The sequence below is a fragment of the Ipomoea nil genome, unplaced genomic scaffold (assembly GCF_001879475.1).
Source record: "Ipomoea nil cultivar Tokyo-kokei standard unplaced genomic scaffold, Asagao_1.1 scaffold0878, whole genome shotgun sequence".
Classification (NCBI taxonomy): Eukaryota; Viridiplantae; Streptophyta; class Magnoliopsida; order Solanales; family Convolvulaceae; genus Ipomoea; species Ipomoea nil.
The window spans coordinates 987,015-1,004,224 of NW_017617306.1; the positions used below are offsets into that span (position 1 = coordinate 987,015).

The following is a 17,210-nucleotide window of genomic DNA, read 5'->3' on the forward strand; positions in this document are numbered from 1 at the left end:
GAATTAAATGCCAAAAAAATGCACCACACAAAACAAAATACACCACACATAATGGTGTATTTACGAACACTGTGTGGTGCATTTATGCATAGTGTATGCCGCACTGACCGCACGGGAACACCTGACCTCACATGAACCTGACTATATATATATATATATATATATATATATATATATATATATATATATATATATATATATATATATATATATATATATATATATATATATATATAGTGAAAGGTTCCCGTGCATTTGTTGCTTCCTGTACGGATGTGCGGTGGATTAATGTGCGTGAGATTTGTACACAATGTGCGTGAGTGTTGTGCTTAATGTGCCTGAGATTTGTACTTAATGTGCCTGAGATTTATACTTAATGTGAGTGAATGTGTAAAATGCAGCAGAAAATATTGATGTCAGCTTCTTCCCCATCCCCAGTGGCCATTTGCCCCCTCCCTGATGATGATGATGCGGAGGCGGGCTATGGTGGTTAAGAATTATGGGAATAATACAACAGAAATCCACACTTAGCTACTGTGCAAATTTTACTGTGCGTGCGTCATTTATATAAACATTCAACTGCACTGAAGGTAGCTGATAATCCAGAATCCATGGCCAAATTGAAGGAAGAAGTAACAAGAAGCTTGGGCGTTAATGTGCGTGAGCTTTCTGTTCTGCTTCCTTCTGAGCTCGTAATTATGAACTACTCACGCACATTAAGCACAAATCTCACGCACATTAAGTACAATACTCAGGCACATTAAGTACAAAACTCACGCATATTAACATGACGCACATTAAGTACAAATCTCAAGCACATTGAGTACAAATCTCACGCACATTAAGTATAAACCTCACGCACATTAATCCACCGCACATTCGCACGAGAAGCAACAAATGCACCTGATCCCTTCCCTATATATATATATATATATATATATATATATATATATATATATATATATATATATATATATATATATATATATATATAAGGAAGAAATATTATATAAGAATTGAAGAGTAAGATGTTTCAAGGTTTCTAAGATACACTACTTGAAATTTGTAGTTTTGTAGTCCATGGTGAATTTGTTATATTATTAAGGAAAAAGGGTCAAATAGGCCACTGAACTGCACACCAAAGTGCAATTAGGCCATCGAACTCATAAACAATGCAATTGGGTCCCTGAACTACACAAAATCATGCAATTAGGTCCAAAATGACCTGTTTACCTGAAATACAGATTACCAATTTTAAAAATAATTTATAAATATATTTTAAAATTAAAAAAAATTAATTAAAATTATATAATTAAAAAAAAACTGCCGGAGACGAATCGTCTCCGGCAGTCTTTCGTCTCCATGGCTAGGGAGACGAACCTTCGTCTCCATGGCCGGAGGCAAAGCTCTTCGTCTCCATGGCCGGAGAAGAAGTGTTTCGTCTCCGGCCATGGAGACGAAGACGATTCGTCTCCGGCAGTTCTAGTTTTTTTTTTTTTTAATTAATTTTTTTTAAAATTATATTTAAAATTTATTTTTAAAATTGTAACCGCCAACGTCAGCACAATTTAGGTCAATAGGTCATTTTAAACCTAATTGTATGATTTTGTGTAGTTTAGTGACCCAATTGCATTGTTTTTTAGTTCGATGGCCTAATTGCACTTTGATGTGCAGTTCAGTAGCCTATTTGACCCTTATTCCTATTATTAATTTGATATGTGCTTAGGTTATAGTTATTTGATTGGAAAGACCGGCTCAATTGGCAAAAACATCCATAACAGTTGATTTTCTTTTCCTTTCTTGAAAGCCAAAAGCACCTTCATTCATAAATATTCAAAGATAGAACATCATAAAGGAAAGGAGCTGGAGAGCCAAACCACTCAGTACTGTCACTCAATACAAGGACGGAACACTCTAGCTAATTCATGAGTTGCTCGGTTGTCGGTTCCCAAACGATAAACAAAATATAACTTAATACATAAGCAAGCTAGATAGAAGCAAAGGACACGCGCACGACGACAAATTGCCAAATTCCAATAGAATACTACTATTGTCTAACAAGTCTTCAAGTTAGTTTCCAACTAGCTACTAAACATACAATATTACAAGTGAACTAAGTATGAATATATATAGGGATAGAAAGTAGAACTCAGTATTGCATTGCACATACATCATGCATGATTCAAAAACTAAGTACATTACATCTATTATAAAAGCAAATTAAAGCTGAAATGCCAAAACCAACCACTGGGATGCTTTCTTTAAGCAAAGCAATCTTCTTCATTAGTTTGTTAACACTCATCATCAACTCCAACAATATGTATGCATCAAAAACACACACACACACACATTGCAAATCTAAGCTTCAAGAGTATTGTAAAGTTTTAAGCTTCCAATTCAGTACTAAAATACAAGACATGAAGTTTGAGCACTCCTCAGAGTTTTGTGATTGTCTGATACGATTCCAACAACTAAACTCCAAGAAATAGATAGCATATATACATGCATGCATATATTCATTCTCCATGAATTCTTGCAAGCATTGGATTCTTGAATGAGTTTCTACAAACGCCTGGCCGTCCGGGCGGGGCTACAATACTCTCTCTCTCTCTTCCCATCAGATTTGTTCAGCTCTTTGCCTTTGAGCCAACACATTAAAAGCTTCCAAATATTACCTGAAGCCATTTCAATTGGGAATATAATATAACATAATGTACTACTTCCGTAACCAATTTCATTTCAATTTAATTTAATTTGTGGAATTATATATAGCCACAGGAGTGAAAATATAGTATGAAGTGTATGTACTCTAGAAGAAGCATTAATTAATTAAAAGAAGACTGTTGTGCTGCTATGAGAAGTCCCTGTACTATACTGGACTAGCAAGTGAAAACTAGCATTACACATTGGCTCTCTCTATGCAGACCAACAGTGAAAATAATCTATGTAATTAAAACATCTTCTTGTAAAATAATGTTGTCGCCTGTTCTGTGACAAATGCATGAATCAATTCTATATGTATGTATGTAATTAAAAAACTCTGTTTTCTTGAAAACATACCATTGTTGTCTTCTGCCTAAAAGTGAATACAAGGTATCAATTATCAGTTATCCACTTCTGATCTGGCTCTTCTTCACTCAGGCTTTCCTCAGATTCCGAAACCTGTCATGACTCATTGGATTTAATTAAATCTGCTTTGCACAAGTTGAAAAAATACAATTCAAAAAGAGAAAGGGTGACATACATTTAATGTTTCTTTCTTGATAACAACCATATCGTTGTTTCCATAGTCACGTTGTTCGTCCAGAATTTTTTTGGCTGATTCCACAGCAGAATGAAGACACTCCCTTAATTTGATTGACTTCAATGTTGAAATTTCAGCAAAGTCAATTGGGATCTCTCTCAATTTATAGCAAAACCTAATATATAGGTGCTCAAGTTTTGGGAAATTATGACTACTAGCTTCCCAATGCTCGAGAGGAGTGCAAAAAATTTCCAAAAATATTAACTGGCAAAATATCACTTCCTCTTGTATTTTCCACTGTGCACCTCGGAATCCAATATATTTTAACTTGAGGACCTCAAGCCTAGGCAACTTGCTAAGAATATCAATTCCATCGGAATCAAATACCACAAAAAATAATGACAACGTCCTAAGATTTTTCAGGAGAACAATATGATTAGTAAATTGACTATGTATGTAAAACTCAGTACCACCAAAATGAAGTCCCTCAAGCTGCTCTGAAGAGGCAAGGTTCGTAATGCAACCATTGTAATCGTCTCTGCCTTCACAAACAATGCCTACCTTTTTTAAGAATGGAATATTCTTAATGTATTCTTGTGTGCAATCATCAACTCTTATCCTAAAAAGTTTATGAACAAAACTGGGAGGATTTCCATGAATAAAGCCATCATAACAACGAATATACTGTAGTTGTGGAAACTCCGAATAGTTCCCTCCATCATCTGATCTATATGATACGACTTTGGAACAAAGAAGTGTTTGAAGATTCCAAGACCTGGACAATTCTATACCCTTTCTACACCTTGGCTTTAGGAATCCCCTAGCTCTGGACAGTTTTATATTTTGTTTCAGTATTAGCAATCTCAAATGGACAATATCCGTAAGGACCATAACCTTCATGGACTTAGTACTGGAGTAGAGTACTCTTAATAGATTGAAATCATTGAACTCCAAAGATGATTCCTCCAACAAAAAATACAAAAACGACTTCCAGCTTTTTGATTGAGAACGTATTGTAGACATGTCAAAGTTTACAGATTGGATGCTTACCCAACGAAAGCCTTTCTGAGGGAAATCAGACCTATTTTCACTCAGGACAACATGCAAAAGGTTCTCCTTTTGAGCTTCTCTCACACAAAAGGCATGCAATAAATCATGCATCCTAAAGCTCTTAATTTTTCTTCCACAAGGGCTTAGCTGGCTTAAAATGATTAGGTTTCTATCCATAAGTTCTAGCATGTACCTGTTAGCCACTGCATCAAACTCTTCATTCTCAAATGCCTTTACGAGTCCTTCGGCAAGCCATAACCTTCCAAGATTATTAGCATGGATCTTGTGATCTTCTGGAAAAACTCCCAAGTATAAGAAACAAGCTTTCAAGTTGTGGGTCAAATGATTATAACTCAATGAGAGTATTCTCGAACATTCTTCATCATCTAGAGTAGTTGTTGAAGAAAAACTTAGAGCATTGGCAGTATTTTTCCACTCCTCTAGAGTGTTGAGTTTCGAAAAAAGGCCTGCAACCACAATAATTGCCAGAGGCAATCCTTTGCATTTTTCAACTACCGGTCTCCCAATTGTTTCAAATTCACTTGTTTCAAATTCAGCACCGCGAGATTTACATGCCTTTTCATTAAATAGTTTCCAACCCTCACTTTGTCCTAACAATTGCATTTGATGAGAAAAGTAATCTTTGGAGCAGATATGATTAGCCACCTCACCAAGGCGAGTTGTCAACAATACTCTACTACCATTTTCATCATCAGGAAAGCAAGCTTTGACATCATACCATGCCTCTACACTCCATACGGATCCATCACAACCAAGTACCTTTGACACTTCTTGAAACTTTTTTTGAGTAGTAATGCTAGGTCCCCATCACTGCTTTTGTCTGCATCGTCGTCTTTGAAACCAAGAAGATCTAAGAGCATTTGCCTCTTATTGTGATACTGTGATGCGACAGTCCATGCTCGCATATCAAAGTAGGAAGTGATTGATGGATCTTTATAAATTTTCTTTGCTAATGTTGTCTTACCAATACCTCCCATACCTTTAATCGAGACAACTTCTAGCTGTTGGGAGGGATGTTGGATTAGCTTCTCCTTTATAATCTCAAACTCATCTTGTTTTCCGACCATTATTTCCTGGGAATGTGAAGCATGGTGGGAAGAATGAGCCATCGTGATAACTTCATCATCTGCAGGCTTTGGTAAAACATCAAGGGCAGCATTTCTTCCGTGTAGATCTTTGGAAAGCTCATACTCCTCCTTCACTTTCACCAGCTCTTCTTTGATGGCATCAATGTCTTGTATTGCTTGTTGCAATATATAACCAAGTGACTGAGAAGGACAAGTTCTCTCCACTACATCATTATACTCCCTTGGATTTCCCTTTGGCGGATGAAAAATTCGGCAAAGCATTGAGCATCCCCGAGGACCCCAAGTATCCCTTTCCTCTTCCTGATAAAGATGTACTACTTGGAGTTCAATTTCATCTTCTACTCTGAAAGCTACATCTCTGAGTCTGGTTTCCAAGATTTTAATTGCCTCCACACCATCCATCCTATTCTCATCAAATAACTCAATAAGAGATTGGAGCTTTCCATGGAGAGACTGGATCAACTCTATGTTGCGAGGGATGAGTAGTTTATTTTGTTGTAGAATTGGACGAGGCAGAGGTTGCAAGAACTCAAGCTCTAGCGTCCTCATAAGAGAAAGTACAACCACACAGGCCATTCTTCTCTCACTGTCTCTAGCTAGCTCTGTGTAGGTGTAATGTAAATGAGAAAGAGAGTTGTTTATCGGAGTTTGTTTCTGTGAATTGAAGGAAAATGAAGATGAAGATGAAGATTGAAGATAAGATGAATATTGAAGATAAGATGATGATGACTCATCTCAGTGCAATAATTCAAGAGTAGGGGCCATTCTTTCATTTTGAATTTCTTTTTTTGAACTCATCAAATAGTTATTGATTGAGTAACCAATAGAATCTTGATTGAGCCGCAAATCATTGTCAATATGAAAACTTTGTATACTATCTCCACTTGAACCTGTCCAGATCAATCATTATTGTATGGACCATGGTCTTTACAGCTATGTGGACCATAATATCGAATAATGTATATTCAGTACATAAATAATGTACTTTTAGTATATTAAAAATATACATTATATTCAAAAGATGTACATTATTTGAGTATTGAATGTACATTTTTTTTAAAGTCCATTTCTAATATATTAAAAATGTACTTTTTGTTATGATCCACAGAACACTTTGTAGACTATGAGCCAACAATAATTTGCCCTCATCACATTTCCTGGGCCTCGCAAACTCTCGAGTCACAAATCGCAAATTATGCCCTGAAAACGTGTTCACCATGAATGGTGAACACGGGTCCAAACGGTGTCATTTTTACGGAAAATTTTTTTTAGTTAATGTACTATTAACGGCGCGCGTTTGTTCAGATTATGAATTTTCTGTTATGAGATTATGAATTTACAGTTATGTAATTATGAATTTTCTGTTAACAGAAAATTCATAATTTCATAACAGAAAATTCATAATTTCATAACTGCACATTCATAAATCCATGCCTGCACATTCATAATTTATGAATGTTGAAGAAACTTGCGCGAAGAGGAAGTGAAACCGCAAAATGTGAAAATGAAGAAGAAAAGTCGTGTGGTTAAAAAAAAATAATAACTAAAAAAAAATAATAATAACAGTGCACCGTTACCGTTGAGACCATGTTCACCATGGATGGTGAACACGGTTCCATGGCATAACGATTGGTCACAAATACTTGAAGAACTAAAACACGTAAATTAAGTAAAGTGTGACTTGTTTAACAAAATTTGCTAATAATTTCATGTAGTGCTATATTAAATATTACCATCTCTACTCAAATTGATATTTATCTTCAAAAAAAAAAAAAACGAATAACAAATTTTGCTAGCACTGTTTTAACTAGAAATGACATTCTTTAAAAATTGTACAAGTCCACCAATTGAGTAAGTGAAACTAATTAAGTGCAATAATTCCATGTTGACAACAATTTTAACTTTTTCTTCCAAAAAAAAAAAAAAAGTTTGACACAGGGAGAGCGAAAATTTAGAGGTAACCTCAACTAAACTTTTTAAAGTTTGACTCTTTCATTTTGTTTTTTAATCAAGAGTACTACTATAAAAAAATGTTATTAATCTCCTTAATTAAAAATAACATATTTCAATTGACTTTGTTTTTTATTTTTAATTTTTTAATTGAGATAAATCCAAACATGTTGCACTGGTAGCGAGATTTGAGTTCATGTAGATCAGAGGGCATGTGAGATATTACTTGGTGTGATGTATAATTAGTGGGTACAATTCTTTAAAGAGTCTAAAACTCTACCTACTCAATTAGGTGAAATAGAGTGCAACACCATTATATTATTAAATCTTAGTGTTCCATCACTTTCTCCAACTTGGTGCTATAATAATCCAAGATAGGAGCTCCACTATTTTGTTCTGCATGTGTTAAAATATTAGCATAAAATGACATTCACTTTGAGGTAATATTTTAAAAGGGATTTATTATTGCTTTGGGTTGAGTAAAAGTAGATTATTTGAATTCTCGTTATGGATGAGATGAATTTCGTATATTTATACACTCAAAACAGATAATGAGTGAATGAAAAATTATTTCTTAAACTATACACATAAAGTCGAGAAAATGGGACTTTAACGACTTTTAAGTAGTTTTTGTCGCACATTAAAACTAAATGTAACTAGGTTTGAACTAGTATCAGTAAATTTCAACTTTGGATTTGAAATATATTATTAGAAGCAAATGATGATAGCCATAACGACAAATTGTCAAATTCTAATAGAAGACGAATATGTACATATATGCCTATAAATATTCACTTAGGATTTTGAAAGCCTTAAATTAGTGATACCAAAACACTCGGGAGTTTATTTTGAGGTTTGTTAAAATAAAATACAGAATAGACCAGGGAGAAAGGAGGATATCTCTTCATATCTCATTCATCATAGTACAATGATATATAGACAAGATACCATAAAGACATATAATAATAAATGATAATTACATCTGTTACATCCGTTACAAACGTTACAAAACTATTATTAATGTCCACCATAAATCTATTTATAACAAGGTTCAAATTAAATAAAAAGTTATGAAAATTTAATAAATAAATCAAAAGCAAAAGCAAAAACAATAGTGAACAAAATGATCGAATATGACTGTTTTAACTTTGCTCACCCTTTCAATTCTTCTTTAGCTGGTTGTCTGTGTTTTCAAACAATTTATTAAAACTCATACTTCTAAACAAGTAAATATTGTAATTTATGTCCCTTCATAATATGTCAATTATCAATGTCACTCCTGAATTATTATTGGTGTAAACATTGTCCCTCAATTTTTAAAGCGGTACATATATTGCCCTTCCCGTAGTATAAATGTTGCCCATCAATTACATATGCAAACTATACTAAGGTTTTTATTTTGTTGTTGGAGGATGAGAAAGTTGATGAACAAAACTAGAGGCGTGTCATTGTAATTTGCTTGCATTAGTCTGTTATAACCGTTCTCACCACCCTCTATATATGTTGGATATTTAGTGTTAAAACACTCAAGTTTGCTGGGGAAAATGAATGTGTTTATTACCTTCTATAGTTCTATCTCTACTAATTTATACACAATTAACAGAGAAAATAACTCAACAAACAACTCTAAAATATCTCAACAACTTAGAATTAAAACAAGATAATGAAAGACTAATTCAAAATAAAACTAATATGCAGTAAATATAGCATTTTCTATCACTCCTCCTTGCTATTTTTGCTGCAAACTCCAATCTTCTCTCTCAACACTTCAAATCTTGATCTTGGCAATCCCTTTGTCAGAATATCAGCTAGTTGAACACCAGTACTGCAGTGAACCAAGTTAACTTCATTTGCTTTTTGAACTTCTCTAACAAAATAAAGCTTAACTTTGAAGTGTTTAGTCTTGCCATGAAAGACTGGATTTCTTGAAATTGCTATGGCTGCCTGGTTGTCCATAAAAATTGTTGTTGCTTCCTCTTGGGTCATCTTTAGATCAGACATTAACTTCCTTAACCAAAGAGATTGATTAACAGCTAAAGCTGCTGCAACATACCCAGCTTCAGCTATTGATTGTGCCACGACGTCCTGCTTTGTTGAACTCCAACTAAAACAACTGGATCCAAAACTGAAAAAATATCCGGATGTACTTCTCATATCGTCTTATGAACCTCCCAATCATTATCAGAATAACCATGAAGAAACAACTTCTTTGTTTTTTCAAACTTCAAACCATAGTCTAGAGTTCCCTTTTATATACCTAAGAATCATCTTTGCTATAATGCAACTCACTAGCACAATGCATAAATCTTGATAATAAACTTACAGGAAACATTATATCAGGCCTTGTTGCTGTCAAGAACATAAGGCATCCAATAATACTCCTATACGATGTCTCATCAACTTTCTCAGCACCATCATCTTTGCTAAATTTTTCATTTTGAGAAAGAGGAGTACTTACTGACTTGCAGCTTTCTGTGTTGAATTTCTTCAACACCTCCGTGGCTCCGTAGCATATTTTTGCTGTCTAATATAGATTCCATTTTGAGTTTGTTGAACCTCCACGCCTAGGAAAAAACTCATTTCTCCTAGATCTGTCTTTCAAAAGCTTGCATCATTTGAGTCTTAAATTCATATTAGCTTCACATTGCTTCCTGTCACAAACAAGTCATCAACATATAGTGATATAACAATCAGATCATCATCAACAACTTTAATATACAAGGTTAATTCACTCTTGCTCTTGTTGAACCCCATGTTCTGCAATTCTTCATTAATTTTGCTATACCATGCCCTTGGAGCCTGTTTTAGGCCATACAAAGCCTTCTTAAGCAAGTAAACCTTACCTGAATTTGTTGCAAAACTTTCAGGTTTCTCAACAAAAATTTCTTCCTCTAGATAGCCGTTTAGGAAGGCTGACTTTACATCAAGTTGATAAATCCGCCATTGTTTTTGTGCTGCAAATGCTAAGAGGAACCGTATAGTATCTAACCTTGCCACAGTTGCAAACGTTTCTGAATAGTCAACACCATATAGTTGAGCATAACCCTTCACAACCAGCCTTGCTTTATGCTTGTTAACAGAGTCATCAGCATTGAGTTTGGTTCGGTAAACCCACTTCACACCAATGGTCCTCTTATGTTCAGGCCGATCTACAATTGCCAGGTTTTGTTTTTCTCAATCATTCTCATCTCCTCCTCCATTGCAGCAATCCATTTTGGGTCTTTAGCAGCTTCATCATACCCTGCAGGTTCAAATAGTGCTACATTGCACCTTTTATAAATTTCAGCAAGTGACCTTGTACCTCTTACCGGAATATCATCAATTCTTTCATCTTCAAGAAGCTCTTCTGGTTCTTCTTGAATATTTTCAGGTTCATTTTTTGTCCCAATTCCATCTAGCATTTTCATCAAACTTCACGTCTCTGCATACTTTCAACTTAACTGTTAGAGACTGAAAAATTCTATAACCCTTTGTGACATTACTATAACCAACAAAAACTCCATATTCTGCATTTGGATCTAGCTTCTCTCGTTTTACATCTGGTACACAAGTGAAACATAGACAACTAAACATTTTAAAATTAAGAACAAAGACTTAAAACCATACCATGCTTCAAAATGTATTTTTCCTTTTAAAACTTTAGTTGGTAACCTATTTAGCAAAAATACAGTTGTATTTACCGCCTCTGCCCAAAACTTTTTTGGCATTCCTTTCTCAAATAGCAAACACTGAGCCATATCCATGACAGTTCTATTCTTTCTCTCACTCACTCCACTTTGTTGAGGAGTGTAGATTATTGTGAATTGATGTTCAATTCCTACATCTTCACAAAACTTGGTAAATCTATCAGCACTATATTCAGTACCATTATCAGACCGAATTACTTTAATTTTGCAACCACTTTGATTTCAATCCAAGATTTGAACTTCCAAAACACATCAGCAACTTCACTCTTTTGTTTAAGAAAATATACCCAACACATTCGAGTGAAATCATCAATGAAAAGTATAAAATATTTGCTGCCATTTATAGAGACATTCTTCATACCTCCACAAACATCAGTATGAATGAGTTGAAGTTTTTCAGTTGCCCTCCATGTTTTTCCTACAGGAAATGGCAATCTGGTTTGCTTCCCCAACTGACATATCTCACACACTGCTTCAACTCCTCCTGAGAATGACATTCCTCTTACTATCTCTTTTTTCTGCATATACACCAAGGTGGAATAATGAAATTGCCCTAGCCTTTTGTGCCATAATTTAGCTTGGCTAACAACACATGGATAAGCTTTAAACTCTGCCCCATCCCAATCAAGACAAAAACTCTTGTCTTTCATTTTCACAGAAAATAATTCAGCACCACATGAATCAGTTATAAAACACATGTTATTCTTGAAAATAACATAATAATCTTTCTCAAGTAGTTGTCCAACACTCAGCAAGTTTTGACTAATTTTAGGAACAAACATCACATCATAAATTAGTTTTATACCTGATGGTCCTTCAATTGCAACAGTTCATTTACCTTTGACTTCAATATATTGTCCATTACCAATTTTGACTTTTGATATCACTGTCTTATCAATCTCTCTGAACAATGACTCATCAAAAGTCATGTGATTGGTGCATCCACTGTTAATTAGCCAAACATTACTCGAAGTTTGTCTTGCAAAACAGGTCGCAACAAAAAGTTACTCCTCTCCTTGTTCTTCATCCACTACTTGAGCCTGTTGTGGTTTAATTTTGCAAACCTTTTTCACATAACCCATTTGATTGCAAGAGAAACATTCCACATCAGGTCTAAACCAACAATATTTTTCTAAGTGTGAGGTTTTCTTACAGTGGTGGCAAGGAGGGAATTTTCCTCTGTTGGCACCGTTTTGACTACCCTTCTTCTTCCACGGTTGCTGCTGGTTTTTGCCTTTTGGTTGGTTTTGACTCACCTCATTTTCTTTGAATGCTCCCTCAATGTTACTTCCATTCATGTAGGCTCGTCTTTGTTCTTGAGCTTCAAGTGCATGGAGAAGATCTGCTAGAGATATTTCTGACAAATCTCTAGACTCTTCAAGAGAAGAGATTTTTGATTCAAATCTCTCCGGCAAAGTCACCAATATTTTCTCAGCAACCCGTTCATCGGGAAGTTCTTCTCCCAATAATCTGATTTTGTTTACCATCTTCTGCAATCTTTTAAAGTAATCTTTTAATGATTCTGTCTCCTTCATTTTCTGCATCTCAAATTCCATTTTCAAGTTCAAGACTTGCATTCTTTTGGTCCTGTCGTTTCCTTCTTCTACAATCTTTCAAAGTAATCTTTTAATGATTCTGTCTCCTTCATTTTCTGCATCTTAAATTCCCTTTTCAAGTTCAGGACTTGCATTCTTTTGGTCCTGTCGTTTCCTTCATATTCATTTTTCAACAAATCCCATGCCTGTTTTGCAGTTTTACAGGTCATTATTTTTGTAAAAACTTCATCTGTTAGTGCCGAGTGAATGCAGGTCATGGCCTTATTCATCTTCTTCTTTTCCTCCATGTACTCTCTCATTTGGGCAATTGTTGGATCTTCAGGAAGTGCTGGAACTTCATCAATTTCCATCATTTCCCATAAGCCATATGCTTTTAAATAAGTTTCCATTTTCACAGCCCATGCATGGTAATTTTCACCTATAAAAATGGGGGTTTTGACAAAAAACTATCTCCTGCCATTTGAAGGTAAGTTTTTCAGGTTTTATATGATAAGGGTTCCTCACTGATTCACTCACACAGGTCCCTTAAGAAAAAGGGCTTTTGATACCACTTTGTTGGATATTTAGTGGTAAACACTCAAGTTTGCTGGGAAAATGAATGTGTTTATTCCATTCTATCTCTGCTAATTTATACACAATTAACAGAGAAAATAACTCAACAAACAACTCTAAAATATCTCAACAACTTAGAGTTAAACAAGATAATGAAAGACTAATTCAAAATAAAACTAATATGCAGTAAATATAGCATTTTCTATCAATAATTCAATATAAGTTGGTGGTCTCTTGATTGCAATATAATTCTCATCAAAAAAATAATTACTCGGAGTAACGAGTTATTGATCCATAGGGAAGTGTGGTGTATCAAGCACTAGCTACTAATTTATTCTTATGAAGCTAATCTTAATGATTATCATGGATGCTTTACAAAAATACTTAAAAGAAAGCAGAGTAGCAGGTTTGTGAAAACAATAGAGAGAGAATGAGATTCCTGGGATTCAAGTGTTTAATCATCTAGTGCACAACTTAAGAACAATATTAAATCTAGGTTTAAACGAGTGTGAGAATGCAACAAGGGAAAGAGTTACTCTCGAAATCTCTAACCTAAAGTAAGTGAATATTCACTCCAGTGATATAAACACTAAACAATATAAGAACATGCATTCATAAAAAAAATTCCTAACTACTACCTTCTCCCGATATGATGTGCAACAACCAAGAATTAAACTCCTCAACTAATTTTCCCCCTCCCAAGGTGCAACAGTTAAGTGCAATTGTGAGTACCCCAAAATATGCCTAACTCCCATTATGACATACATAAAGCTATGAAACAAGTAATTCGGGCCCTAAACTACTAGCAACAACAATATAATAACAATTTCAACACAAGTATAAAACTCAAATATCAATATATTAAGAATCTGAGAAACAAGCACATAGGTTCATAAACACTTTTTACCCAAGAATCTCTAAGGGAATTTAGCCAAGCATGGCTAAATTATACATAGCAATTATAATAAAGAGTTTACAAATAATCAAAGAGAGTGCAAGAATAAACCAAGTGATTTTCCAAAATCTCCCTAGCTTTCTTCTTGCTTCCAAAGACAAATTGTAGCTCTTGATTCTCCTCTTTCTTGTCTCCAAAACACAGCATAGAGGTCTCTAGGGTTGAGGGAAGATGGGATTTTATAGCGGGAACCAAATCGGGGCGAATTCAGAATTTTCTCGACAAATTTTGGAAATTGCCGAAAATGCTGAAAATCGGACTCGACGCGTCGAACCTTTGGCCGTGAGAAACAGATTACCTACTGTTCATTTTCGATGCGTCGAACGCAAGGCGCCGAAAACATGCTACACACTGTATTTTCTCGAAGCTCAAACGCGGGACTTGCTGGAATTTTGGACGCGTCGAGCCTTTGGCTCAACCCGTCGAACTTGCTGTGTATGCATCCTTCGGTCCACTTTGGCTCCAAACTTCTCCTAGAACTTCTCTTGCTCGTGGAATTGACGTACGATGGTTCTAAAACACTAACAAACACTGTAAAACGTTCAAAACAAGTGTAAACCATATCTAAATAATAAAACAAGGGAATATGCAATAAATGTGACATTTTCATGAACTTAAACCCAACAAATATAATCAAACTAACGCTAGAAACATGTACAATTTGGCTCACATCATCTCCTTCACTCTAACACAGACTTTGATGCACAATGAATACATTCAATAAGACTTCCAAAATCTTCTTTCATCTCTGAACCTCTCCATCATGGTATCAGAAACACGTTGGAACACATGCCGCTGCAGTTTCCGGCGCCAGCGAGATGAGTAAGGTAGTACCTTCAGCTCCGCCATCTCGATCACCGTCGGTCTATGTGACTTCTACAGCAGTTCGGGAGATATCCTTTTCATGAAAAAACATAAAGAGAAACTTATTCGGACCCAGTTCATGTATATGCACCCCCTTTGTCGGTTGTCATGCCATCGCTATTACATCACGGAAACTCACATGCTTTTCCATGCTTGCACAATGAATAGAAGACAAACTCACGCACTATGACACAAAGTCACAAGAAAATCCCTAAAACTCCCCACGTACTGGAAGAAATGGGAGAGAGAGGATAATACCTCGATTTTAGAGAGTTTAAACCCCATCTATATGATACTGTTCCATAACAATCAGGTGCATGTTTGAAGATTCCAAGACCTTGACAATTCTACACTCTTTCTACGTCTTGACTTTAGCTAGGGATCCCTGAGCCTTAGATAGTTCTATATCATTTCCAACTCTTACGAATCTCAAATGGACCATATCCGCAATATTTCTTATCTAGTCCCTCTTACGATTACAGAAGAGTAGTCTCAATTGCATATTGCCATTTCTAAATTTTGAAAACGATTCCCTCTGCAAAAAACTCAAGACCGATTTATAGCTTTTCAAAGTATAATGTTGTATTGTAGACATGTTAAAATCTTCATATTGGATGCCTACCCAACGAAATTTTTTTTGAGGAAAATAAGAACTATTTTCACTCTGGACAACATGCTAAACATTCTCCTTTTGAGCTTCTCTCATACAAAAGGCATGCAATAATACATCATGTGCATCCAAAACCTCTTAATTTTTCTCCCACAACAGCTTAGCTCCCTTAAAATTATCAGGTTTCTATCCATAAGTTCTTGCATGTACCTATTAGCCATAACTTTGCAAGTAGATTGGCGTTAATTTGATCTCGTGATCTTCTGGAAAAACTCCAAAATATAAGAAACAAGCTTTCAAGTTGTGGGGCAAATGATAGTAACTAAATGAGAGTATTCACGAACATTCTTTATCATCTAGAGTAGTTGAAGAAGAAGAACTTAGAGCATGGGCAGTATTCTTCCACTCATCTAGAGGTTTGAGTTCTGAAAAAAGACCTGCAACTACAATAATTGCCAAAGGCAGTCCTTTGCACTTTTTAACTACCGATCTCCCAATCATTTCAAATTCAGCATTGCGAGATTTACATGCCTTTTCATTAAATAGTTTCCAAGTCTCACGTTGTTTTAACACTTTCATTTGATGAGAAAAGTCATTTTGGGTGCAGATATGATTAGCCACCTTTGTAAGGCGAGCTGAGTTGTCAACAATACTCAACTACCATTTCTGTAATTGGGAAAGTAAGTTTTGACAGCATCCCATGCCTCTTCATTCCATATGTTTTCCATCACAATCAAGTACCTTTGACTCTTTGAAACTTTGGTAGAGTCGTAATGCTAGGTCCTCATTACTATTGATGCCTGCATTAGTGTCTTTGGAACGAAGAAGACCAAAGACCATTTGCCTCTTGTTGTGATGTTGTGATGCAACAACCCATGTAATCTTCATAAATTTGCCTTGCTAATGTTATCTTACCAATAGCCTCCATACCTTTAATGGAGACAATTTCTAGTTGCTTAGATAGATGTTGGATTAGCATCTCCAAACAATCTCGAACTCATGCTGTTTTCCTACCATTTTTTCATTGGAGCGTGATGGTGGGAATAATTAGGCATGGTGATACCTTGATTAGTAGGTATTTGTAAAACAGTAGGTATTGCCACTCGAGGTTTGAGTAAGTATTGATCATTACAAAAAATGTTCAATCACTCATTTGTACTCACAATTGGTTATAGGATTTAAATATGATGGTATTTGTAACACCCCTAATCTTTTTAAAACATTTAAAGCCTATAAAATAAAGGTAAATCTATCATTAATCATCCAAACAAAGCGAAACTAACAACGTAAGTATCGGAGTGTTATGCCACATCTAGGTTTGAGAACCTAGATGCACAGGCTAGACTAACTAAACAACGCATAAATTATAATTAATATCCACAATACAATTCAAGGCTCACAGACCGTCTAACTAATATTAAGCTAAATCCACGAGTTCATCTAACGCGCTCCGAAGCTACTGATCTACACCTGAAAAACATTCGGTGTAACAACCGTCAGCGAATAATGCTGGTAATCCACTCTAACGCGTTAAGTACAATATAGGTAGATATAAGAAAATCATTTTGAAACTGGAATACATATATAATCCTAAACAAACTCTAGCTTTAAAACCAAGATCAAGACTCAAGATA

The 17,210-nt window shown here is 35.2% G+C and overlaps 1 protein-coding gene across 4 annotated transcripts; it reads right to left on the bottom strand.

Annotated features, from left to right (window-relative positions):
- Positions 1-2,260: 2,260 nt before the first annotated feature.
- Positions 2,261-16,559, bottom strand: LOC109179212 (putative late blight resistance protein homolog R1B-16). 4 transcript variants are annotated; one of them, XM_019328769.1, is made up of 4 exons: positions 16,507-16,559; positions 3,245-5,294; positions 3,061-3,162; positions 2,261-2,675 (listed from the first exon to the last, which is right to left on the bottom strand). In XM_019328769.1, exons 2-3 carry the CDS (start codon positions 4,916-4,918, stop codon positions 3,097-3,099), a joined length of 1,740 nt encoding a protein of 579 aa, XP_019184314.1. In that variant the 5' UTR covers positions 4,919-5,294; positions 16,507-16,559; the 3' UTR covers positions 2,261-2,675; positions 3,061-3,096. The 4 variants fall into 4 exon arrangements, with proteins under 4 accessions (XP_019184314.1, XP_019184315.1, XP_019184317.1 ...); XM_019328770.1 differs by lacking the exon at positions 16,507-16,559 and having other exon boundaries at positions 2,261-2,643; positions 3,063-3,162; positions 3,245-6,100; XM_019328772.1 differs by lacking the exon at positions 16,507-16,559 and having other exon boundaries at positions 3,245-6,097.
- Positions 16,560-17,210: the final 651 nt, after the last annotated feature.